The 11,406-nt window shown below is 40.5% G+C and overlaps 2 protein-coding genes across 2 annotated transcripts; both read right to left on the reverse strand.

The window, feature by feature from the left end:
* Nucleotides 1-1,176: 1,176 nt before the first annotated feature.
* On the reverse strand, nucleotides 1,177-7,652 carry stmnd1 (stathmin domain containing 1). The gene is made up of 5 exons (XM_069700216.1): nucleotides 7,502-7,652; nucleotides 6,075-6,258; nucleotides 5,850-5,977; nucleotides 3,965-4,096; nucleotides 1,177-3,787 (listed from the first exon to the last, which is right to left on the reverse strand). The coding sequence occupies exons 1-5, from the start codon at nucleotides 7,568-7,570 to the stop codon at nucleotides 3,365-3,367; spliced, it is 936 nt and encodes a 311-aa protein (XP_069556317.1). The 5' UTR covers nucleotides 7,571-7,652; the 3' UTR covers nucleotides 1,177-3,364.
* A 996-nt stretch (nucleotides 7,653-8,648) lies between these two features.
* LOC138621481 (tektin-2-like) lies at nucleotides 8,649-11,111 on the reverse strand. Its single transcript, XM_069699588.1, has 9 exons — nucleotides 11,107-11,111; nucleotides 10,808-10,973; nucleotides 10,498-10,623; nucleotides 10,151-10,356; nucleotides 9,623-9,878; nucleotides 9,341-9,448; nucleotides 9,083-9,226; nucleotides 8,913-8,992; nucleotides 8,649-8,811 (listed from the first exon to the last, which is right to left on the reverse strand). The coding sequence occupies exons 1-9, from the start codon at nucleotides 11,109-11,111 to the stop codon at nucleotides 8,649-8,651; spliced, it is 1,254 nt and encodes a 417-aa protein (XP_069555689.1).
* Nucleotides 11,112-11,406: the final 295 nt, after the last annotated feature.

Consider the following 11,406-nt stretch of genomic DNA (forward strand, 5'->3'; position numbering starts at 1 on the left):
TCCTAAAAGCTGTTGCCTCTAACTCCACCCAGTTTTCAGTTCATCTCTGCCCGCCCACCGGCGCGCACTAACAGCTGGGAAGCCTGCTTAGTGGGAAACAGTGGAGCTCCTTCACTAAAGAGGATCCAGAGCTGTCTTTACTGGAATCATGTTTAATTAACCATCAAGGGAAAACAAAACCCGAGTCCATTGACAAAGAGGAACTCTGACTTTCAGAAGAAATGAGAGCAGTTTTGTGTTATTTTCTCTCTATATTATAAACACGTTTTTTTTGTTTTTTTTTGTTTTTGTTTTGTTGGTCTTTTCTCTTCTTTGTCAGGTTTGGACTATTTCTTGGCAAGGTTCCCTCCAGTCACTCAAACAGCAGATCAGGGGGCAGACATCACAGCAGTGAGCAGACAGACAGGTGCAGCTTTAGGAATCCTCTGGAAGGATCTGCCTCCTCGACAGTCCATTTGTGGGGGGTTGACAAGAGTTTTGGCAAGTTTCTACAGACAGAAGGCATACAATAGGCTTAAGTGTGAACAACTGTCCCTCAAATGTCTCTGATTAATTTCTCCTGCAACATTTAATTTTTTTTTTATTTGTTATTGTTCCTTTAGTAGAAAGGTCACAATGCCACGCTCCATGTGTCCACTTTTGTTTTGCACATGTAAGGAGTTTGTAGTCATATCCTACTCTAATTTATATCCGTTCCAGGATCTGCTGAGTCAACTCTTATATTTCAGTAATTAAAATAAGTGAAATGAATGAGGGAAAAGGATCAAGTAAAACAGTCAGAGATCAATTCAATCAAGAGTGTCTGTGCATCAATGATTAAAATAACTTGCGAGGCCTGGTGTCCTGAGTCGGACGGACTGATGCATCTCCGAGTCTGCTTTTGAAAAGCCGGGACGAGTAATTCACCTCCAGTAATGTGAGAAGGAACTCTGCTGTTAATCATTTATGACTGCTCGCTTCTGTTGCTGGCCTACATACATCAGTCCCACCATGTAACACAGCGAGTGAGTTGACACATTTGCAGTGGGAACATTACTGTATGTCGTTATAGTATCATTCATTGTTAAATAGGTGTTTAGTTTCAAAACTTACACTGACAATTAAGTCAAGTCACTGAGGTCCATATATTTATAATAATAGACGCTGACAGATACATTGTTATGAAGTGGTGGAGAAAGTATTCAGATTCTTTACTGTAGTAAAAGTACCAATACAACAAAGTAAAAATGCTCCATTACAAGTAAAAGTCATGCATGAAAATTCTTACTTAAGTAAAAGTACAAAAGTACATCAGTATGTAAGCAACATATTACTGAAAAACAATTCTGTTATTTAATTAATGTGTTTTTTCTCACTCCAACAGTGTTTTTTTTTTTTTTTTAGTTTGTTGAAGGTGCTGCAGGTGAAGCTAGTTTGAACTATTTTACATCCAGTTTCATTTTCAGAGACAGCAGATAAATCTGAAGGGTTGTCGGACGATTAGTGGGAGAGGAATGAAGAAAAAAACGAAATTCTGATTCCACAAATCTGTTTTCAGATTTTTGATTTTTTTTTTTTTCTCTCTAATCTTTCATTTCTGGTGAGATATTGGATCATTTGAACATTTATTGAAATGAAACCATGTAAGAAGTTTTGAGGGTAAAATCACTGTTGAAGGCATTAAAAACTCAGACATCTGATATGTGACCATGACTACACACTGATTTTTGTGAAACATCAAAAGACAAACAGGTTGGAAACCACTGGTTTAATCTTTTTTGACAATTTCTTGTATTTTAAAAGCATGTTATATTATCTATTGTGTCAAATATTCATCTGAAAAGTAACTGAAGCTGTTCAATACATGTAGTGGAGTGGAAAGTACAATATTTCCATCTGAAATGGAGTGGTGGTATAAAGTAAAATCAAATAGAAATACTTGAGTAAAGTACAAGTACCACAAAAATTGTACTTAGGCTCAGTACTTTGTTACTTTCCACCACTGTTTGTATGGGATGCAGATCATAAGGTTACATGAGCGAATCATCTTTGTTTCTTTTTGTAAGTAACCTTTGTCTGGTTAATGATTCAACAACGAAAATCTATATTCTTCAAAATAAAAGTGTGACGAACATCACACATGGTCTGAACGTCACATCCATCTGAATCTACATCACAATGAAATGCAACCTGATGAAGCGTCTCTGTTCGCTCACTGTTTTATTAATGCAGCCACACGCCCATTAAAGTCCGAGAGGAGTCGTGAAAAAGGGGGAACCGATATCAAGTTTCCCAGGCTCAACAATGGTGATCCGGTCAGGTTGCGCGCTCTTATTGTCTCTGTTCATGTGCAGCATGCTGACTAGTCTGTATTCCCTTAAACAATATGGTGGCCCCTTGAAAACTTACATTTTACGGGACATCACAAATGAACTTGGGAGGTTTTTTTTTCAGTTTAAAAGTGAGAAAGTTTCTGGAGCTGGAGGGCTGTAACTTTGTGTTTGTCACCCATTTGGCTTTAGCACACCTGTCAGGCTGATGAAAGCTAAAGGTCAAAGGTCAGTGAAACAGCTGAATACCCACAGAACAGTCACACCAAGGTCACACCCCCCAACCCCACTCGGGGAAAAAAAAAAAATCCTAATAGTCCTGATTTTCACTGCTTAATGAACTTTTTTCTTTAAATTCTACAGTTTTGGATCATGATAAACCACTAAGCTCACACCGCTCATTCATACAAACAACTCTTAAAGAAAAGAAAAAAAGGGGCTTTATGGATTATTAATAACTTTCGTATTTTCATCTACATCTTTTCACACAAGGCACATGTTCCCTACATATTGCCAAAAAACACCTCCTCATTGTTTATTTTACAGATGAGCTGCTCTGACTTCAGGGAGCTGTAACCCACTGAAACAGTGCCATCTAATGTCCAACAGAACAACTGCTCAGAGCGCAGCCTTTACATGCAAAGTTAAACTGGAGGGACAATAGGACTTTTCTGTGTGAAACAAAAATCTCATTAAAAGAAATTTGGTCAGTTGGCAAAAACATGAGATCATATTTATTAAAGCTGTCACTGAGGTAAATCACGTTGCATTTACTTACTAGACTTACTTGAGCTATGATATTATTTACAACAAGTTATGGGTTAATGCCTCCCTACCAAATAAACAGTTCACCTTCTCATTGGTTTCAACTGTAAGGCCAATTATGGCTTAATTACACCTGTCAATTTCCCTCCAAAAATATCATCTCTATACATTCCTGATACATTTTTTTAAAAGTTTAAACTGGATTTGTGCAAAAGGAATTATTTCCCTTCATCTTTTTTTTTTTTTTTACCCCATCATAGTGTTAACTATTGGCTCACTTATGTAATGATTTAAAATATTTCGTCTTTGTCCTCTACACGTTGGAAGCTAGAATCATTCTCCACCTCACCTGCCTTGAGCTCTTCCACCTGGGTCAACTCCTGTTCTTCCTTTTTATCATCCTCATCTCCCCTCTCTGCACCTTCCCCTCCTCCTACCTCCCTTCTATCTCCTTTCCTGCCTCCCATCTCTTCCCCGCTCTCCCTGCCGTCACCTCCGGCCTCTCTCACGCACTCTCCGCCCTCGGCGGCCTCGCGTCTGATCTGGCCATGAAGCAGCTGAGCTGGAGTCAGGTCAGCGGTGAGAGGTGACTGCAGGGGCTCCACAGGGGTGAGGAATGCCTCTTCATCCTCCTCAATACCGGTGATGGCAGCGGGCCCACGAACACGCGCAGACCTGGTCCTTAAACGCATCTTGAGCTCGTCTTCCCTTAACTGAAAGATATCAGATCAAATTTGAGGAGAAAAACTATGACAGAGCAGAGGTGTCGAGACACATGGTTTCTCTCTCTCTCTCGCTCACACACACACGCACGCACGCGCACACACACACACACACACACACACACACACACACACACACACACACACACACACACACAGAGAGAGTACCTTGCGTCTCTCTTCAACCAGCCTCATCTTCTCTTCAATCTCTAGTCTGCTGTGGAGACTTTGTGTCTTTTTGGCCTTCAGAGACTCCAGTCTGGCAGGAGGTCTTCTTTTGACTCCCTCCTTGTCATCCAGCTGATACACACACACACACACACACACACACACACACACACACACACACACACACACACACGCACACACACACACACACACACACACACACACACACACACACACACACACACACACACACACACACACACACACACACAATCATTTAGCAAAACAAGTCAATGGATTTGTTAAATCACAAGTTGTGAGTATCTTACTATACATGGATTCACCACACCGAACTCTTCGCTTAGTTATACAACCCCACCCATTTGGACTGCAAAAAAAACCTTTTTCCTTTAAACCACTGTGACCAGAACAAAGGGAAAATCACTGTATATTCAAACAGACTAATAATAATAATAATAATTAACTAATAATAACCTCATCTTTTGTTTTATTTGGATTATTTGTTCAGCAATTAATGGTAATGAGTGTTTCATGTTTTTTGTATTACAGTATTTAAAAATTCCATGTTTGATACCTTAAAGATAATGAAAACACCAATTTAGTGGATGCATTAATGAAGTAAGTCGGCTGGCTCGTGCCTCTGTGTACAATGAAGGTTTTGACTGGCTATATTTTAGATGGTTCCACAGAATACTTTTATCCCCTGCTGGTTTGCGTGAAAACTGATGCCAGACCAGATTGGCTGTGCTCTCAGTCCAGCCTCTGTCACTGAAAGAACATGACTTGATCTGTGCACAGATGGCAATGAGACTGGAGACACCTGTGTAGGTGTTTGATTAAAATGGGAATTACCTGTGACTGGTAGGTGTTTTATCTAGTTTGTTTTTAGAGGAGGTTGGCTGAATAATACAGTCGATGTATTTCAATGTGGTTATGATTTGGCATATTGCTGTCCACATGAATTCATGTTGAAACATTAACTGAAGATTGTTTAATTTAGTGTCTGTATGCATTTGCTAAATGGGCTGCAGATCCATACAGATTTGTTGTTTCTTTGACAGCTGAATTCATTAAATGTTTTTTGTGACAGAAATTAAAACAGCATTACAGTTTGGTCCATGATTGTTGCTGTTGTGTTGTTTGTATACAGTTTTTCTGATCTTACTCAGAGTCAAACCATGCATGTAACCAGTTGTAAAAGGCCTTTTAGGTGTAATGTATTATGGGCTTTTCTTTAATATGACTTCAATAAACAGACTTCTGAATACTTGGGTATTATGGTCGGACTGTATGGAAGCAAAGACAATCACTAGCTACCTCTTGACCCAACCATTGATTAGCTTTAGTAATTAGTCAGAATTTGAACAACTAGTTGTCATTAAATCATTTAAGTCTGAGAAGGCCACAAATAATGAATAACTTGGACAGAAGTCTCGATATACATTAAGACTGTCCTGTTTAGTTAGATTCAATGCTGTTTTTATAAATAATTTTAAATAACTTTGAGGTTCACACACTGAATACAGTAATTTAAGTAGTTTGTAAATCCACTTGGACGATGGTGAGTGTGGTGACAAACTGAAATATCCCAATATTTGATGTCTTGCTGTCATTAGTGTGGCAGTAAGTTTGAAAAAAATACTGAAGTACATAACTATGCAAGAAGACTAGTACTAAAGAAGTACAGGCAATCACTTTTTTTTAATGTAATATGAGTTAGTTGAAAAAAATATAAAGCCTCTTTTAAGACTGTAAAAAATGTTGTGCTTTATCACACTGTGAGAGATATTTTGTATCATTAATATCGCGCGCTCCAGGAAAAGAGAAATAAAATGTACAGAAAGATGGCAGACCAGGTACCCACCGTGATGCTGTAGGCCTCTCCAGCCCCACTGGTCTGTCCCACTGGGATGATGCCCTGGTTTAGCAGCTCCTCCAGGATTTCATTGGACTTTGGACGTTCCCTTACTGTGCGATTCTGCTGCACCAAGCCTGGACCAACAGATGAAATAAAAACACTTAAAAATGTGGGCTCTGGATTTTCTCTACAGCGTGACATGTCCGTTTCCTTCCCAAGGCACATACTCACCGTCTTGCGTAATTCTGTCCACCTCACTTTCCCTGACACTCTGAGATGGTAGAGGAGGGAGTTTACTGGGCACTGCTCCAGGTAGCACAGGGATCTCTCTGTTCTCCATCACCACCCCACTGTCGGTGGTGGCCTTCGACACGGCCGAGTCTCCACGACCACTTAATTTACTTCCTGTCTCATTCTGGACAGCACAGAGACGCGAAATGAACAATACGGGACATTACTACATCCTTACATCATTCTGTGTGGGATCCCGGACATGATGTTGTCATGGCGGCATCTGTGTGTTGACATATTGTCATGAACACAGTTGCTCAGGAACAATAATGATTCACTGCAACTGACAACATTTATCGTGAATTCATCGTAACATTTTACAGATACTCAATAGTGGCCGACAAGAAGCAACAATGGCGCTGATGTTACTTTTCATTCTGTGACCAAAGAAAATCTGATTAGGAATTTCTTCTGTGTTGAATAGTGTATTGTAACTGTGTCCATTTACTAACTATGTTGTATTTGAGATACTTCAGTTGAGTTTTTTTGTTACTTTCTACTATACTATAATATTGTACTGTTTACCTGGCCATGCTAATAAGACAGCTGTTACTTTTAAGATTAAGCTTTTACAAAAATGTTTGCAGACATATATTTGCATATTATATATTCCAGTGTGGTGTATTGGTAAAGATTAAACCAACTAAAAATCATATAAATCTATTAAAATCAGCACAGCCAGGACCAGCTCCAACATTAAAGTGCTTCAGTTACAACAGTTCAATAATAACACACTGAAATTAACCTTTACTTGGATACTTTTTAAGAAATCCTTTTCAATTAGGTTCACATCCAATATGCAAGGGATTTTTTTTTTTTTTTTTTTTTTAAGGGATCATATAAATTATTTTGGGGGAGTTACAAAACCTTAAAATTGATCACAAACCATGACACAAATTAAGGCCATACTAAGGTAGAAATTAAGGTTATGCTTTTCATTGGTTTTTTTTAAATTATTACATTTTTGGGGAGTTTTTACCCAAGTAAGTAACTGGTAGCTTGACATCCATTTACGGTAAACACAGGCCTATAGACTACTGCTTTTCACCATAAAAACATACAATGTCACATCAAACACATACATTCCTTATTGATAACATTTTCCATTTACAACCAAGAAACGGTGAAACAAACAAACATATTCGTCATGTTTGGTCAACTTCCTGCCACACTGATTTGGGCGTTAACATCTGCAGCGACAGTGCTCCTCAGTATTTTTGCTTGAACAACTCTCCCCCCCCCAAAAAAAACAAAAACAAAAACACTTTGAGCTGTGGCTTCCCGTCTTTGAACACAGTTTTGACCTCCTCCGTCCCGCAGCAGCAGTATCTGAATGAAAGCGGCGGGCAGCGGGACACCGAGCCTACCTCGTCTCCGTTCACCTCCCCGGGGGTCAGCGGCCGCACCGCGGTGTCTGTGGAGTTTCCGCATCCCATCTTCACCTCGAAGCCACGGCGTGAAGAAAGTCTTTAAAAGTCATCAAATGTCGGGGATGAATGACACCTAGGTGTCGCCTCGCATTCCTTCGCTCACGGGCTTGCCGGTCTCCATGGACCCGGCGCGTTGCTAGGGCCCGTTGCTACAACAAATGTGACCCGGTTAAAGAGGTGACACCCAGGAAACGAGCTGTGGATGTCGGACAGGACACCAACAAAACACCTCTCACAACGGGTCAACTCTACCAGATGTGTTACTGACACCGATAGCCCCGCTGCGACTCTTTGAAATACTGCTTAACCTCAAAAACTCTGCTTCCGTTAGTTTACGGTCTGTTGACTTTAATTCCTCCAAAAAAAAAAAAAAAAGTCTAAAGCATCTTCACCTGCCAGCTGCAGGATTGAATTGCATGGTATTGAAATTCTCATTGATTTATTTATTTAGACTTCTACCTCTGAAGTGTTCATATTTAAATATATTCGGATATTTAATATTAAACAGGTACTTGCATCTGCCTTAAAGCAACGTGTAGACCTCACTCATCTTGGTCTTTTTGTTTGGTAGTATGCGCCAAATGCACAATATCACCTGACATCAGGGGGTCTCAAGTGCAACAAATGAACAAATGAATGGATTAAAAGGACCCCAAACACAGGGGCTAAAAGTTCACCTTTGCCACTGAATAATCCAGACATGAATAAAACATCAAATTATCCACCAGGTATACAATTTTCATTGTTGAATATAAAATCTCTTTGCTACCTTTGCTAAAGCCCTCCAGTTCCCAAATTAAACGTGGACCAGTGACAGTGGCACAAGCCGTGACCTATTACCATCTTTAAATCAGTGTTTAAAAGGTGACTGAATGTATTTTTTCATGAATTGTTTACAGGTTTGAGTCAAATCCAAAATCCTAAATGTAATTCCACTTCAAGTGAATGTAGAGAAGAGAAGCGCATACTGATTCTAGAGAAGCCGGCAACTTGCTCAGAAGGTATTTTAATAATGTACCATGACAGAAATGCCCACAGGTGGCAGTAGAGATCTAATTCACTCTACCGAGGAGGCCACGGCCATTTAGAGGGTGTGCTTCTTGGGGAGAACCACAGTGGTGTCATAGGCAGGCACGAAATTATGATGCAGCTTCTGGCACTTATGCGCCACCTCCAGGATGTGAGCATTTTTGGCCAGTTTGTCCTCCTGAGTCATGAGGCGGCTGCGCGCAAGATCCAGGTTGAGCCTTCAAATGACATCAACATAGAAACAAGTGTGCTCAGGACATCATAAAGAAGATGGTCAGAATATGTAAATGCAGGATGTGAGGTGAAAATTGTGACTTACTGGTAGTGCTTCAGTACTGAGCAAAGGCCAGTTATCATTTTTGCCAGATCGTCTTTCTCCAGTGTGAGGCTGATGTGAGGCTGGATGAGGATCAGAAAAACAAGGTTAAAGCCACTGTGTTTATAGCTTTCTGCTGTTCTGTCAGCAACCATGTTCTGTGTAGCACATACGCCGTCCAGGCACAGCTCGTATCTGGGCCTCCGGTTGAGGATGTCCAGGCGCTGGGTGGCCTGATTCATCTTGACCTCACAGTTCCTGATCTGAGCTGATACTTTCTCTGTGTTTTTGGTCAGATCAGAAATTTCATCCTTGATCTGGAGGTTAAAGGAAGTCAAGAGTTACGGTTAAGGTTGATGGTAGTTTGTGTAAAAAAAAAAAAAAAAAAGAAAAAAAAAAAAAAAGTTGTGACTAAAATCCAGCAGACTGACCTGCTGCCTCTCCCAGATCAGTGTGTCCTGGACCCTGAGCACATCATTGATCCTCTTCCTCATAGAGTCATGTGTGCAGCGGCGCTGGTGCTGCTGGGCATTTCTTAGCTGCAATGGTGAAGAATAGAAGAGACAAGTGTGCACAGCTCAGATTGGACCAACCAATAACGATGATCGAGGTTATTCGGTGAAATGGCAAAAATGTTGATTAGACTTGATATCCAGGGTAGAAAAACTTAAGTCTTCAGGTGAACCTCAAATTTGAGTTTGGTGCTGTCTTACGTTGGCCATGGTTAACCGCAGGTTTCCCCTGAAGGAAGAGGAGTCCTTAATCAGGTTTTCAGCTGCCAGCCTCAGGTCCTTGGAGTGAGTCAGCCACGTGTCGTAGCTCACGTGGCTGGGCTTGTACTGACCAGCAGGAAGCAGGGCATTGCTCAGGGAGCGGGGCTCATGGGTGATGCATTTGGTGGTGAGCTTGACGGCTTCACCCTTGTTGTGAAGTTCTGACAGCAGCTGAGCGTGGATGTTCTTCAGAGAGCTGAAGGGGTGTGAGAAAACAAGGTGAGACACAACACAGGCGGCTTTCATATCATGTTAGGAAGTGAATTAGAAAATATACAGGTGTAAGTTCTTGATTCACAAAACATATGATCATTTCCCTAATTAAAGCCTTGTGTGTTTCAAGTAAACCCTGTTCTAGCAAAGTGACTGCAGCCTGATATCTTGTATATCATGTCTTGCATTATTATAAGAAAAAAAAAACGGGAGTGATTGAGACATTTTGTTTTTGATTCTGATTGTGTGTTGGACCTGAGTTTGTAGAGCAGAATGCAGTTCTGTTTCTGCAGCAGCTCTCTGATGTCACTGGTCAGCTGTTCTTCTCTCCTCAGCTGCGTGAGGACACGGTCCTGTCTCAGGACCGCTAAGCACAAACCGTTACTGAGCGCCGCACAGTCGCTCGTGAGCTGGCTGTACAGATGCCTCTCCTGGAGACAACAATCAACCAGGTCTTTCGCCTGAACACAGGAGAGCAATGGTGAAGACAAGACTGACATCTTGAATTAAAGAGGAAAGTGTGAATGACACGGTTCTTTGCACTCGGACTAGAAACTTCAGGTTTATATATTAATATTAATATTAATATATTATGTATGTACCTGCTCCACAGCAGTGATTTCTTCCTCCACTCGGTCAATACTGTCAGATACAAGGGCCTGCCACTGACTGACCTCCCTATGTCGAGAGCTGAAGTGCCTCGTGGTGTTGCGAGTGAGAGAAGGGATCTACATAGAAATAAAAAAAAAAAAAAAAGGCAAAAATTAAAATGGGAAAAATGCAGTTAATCCAATAACTATACTTCCTTCAAACAGATTGCTAAACTTTGCATGGACTCCGAGCACATAATTAGAAGGCCGAGTTCATTTTCAAAGTAAAAATATATTGCTAGGCTTAACAGATGTTCATTACCTGAGATATATCATAACCCAAGGTACAGACAATTTCATTAAGCCGCAGCACGTGGGTCCTCTCAGACTGCGGTCTGTTGGCTAGCAGGCTTTTACTAGCGGACAGGGCAGGGAGGGAGAATCTGACTGCTGATCTCAGCTGATCCTCTTTTAGTGCACAGTGTTGCCTAACAAGACAAAACATTCATGATGCAATAGAAAGAAAAAAAAAAATCTTGATTTTTCCTGTATGATTTTGTTAAATCTATTCAGGGTATTTTACTGAATTCTGAGCAGGTTTGATTTCTTTCACGTACTTACCACATTTTTGATGTTTTAAAATGAATCTCGTCAAAAAAAAGCAGTCAACAAAGTCTGTTTTTGATGAGCTGGCTCAGTTCAAGTCACAGAGCAAAATGTGTTCAGTGTGACATCAGCACCTGCAATTATCCACAAACAGCTCATTTGCTTAAACTGGAACATGTAACCCTCGTGCAGTTTCTATGGATACAGTTTACAAATAATTACATAATATGACCTTCATTCAACATTAAAGCCCATAAGCCTTATTGAAAAATAGATTTCTACAAGTTATGACCGTCATTGAGCGACATGTAAAAT

Source organism: Brachyistius frenatus, unplaced genomic scaffold (assembly GCF_029030835.1).
Source record: "Brachyistius frenatus isolate BFR_SWC_R1_liver_20210118 unplaced genomic scaffold, ASM2903083v1 Contig_2, whole genome shotgun sequence".
Taxonomy (NCBI): domain Eukaryota; kingdom Metazoa; phylum Chordata; class Actinopteri; family Embiotocidae; genus Brachyistius; species Brachyistius frenatus.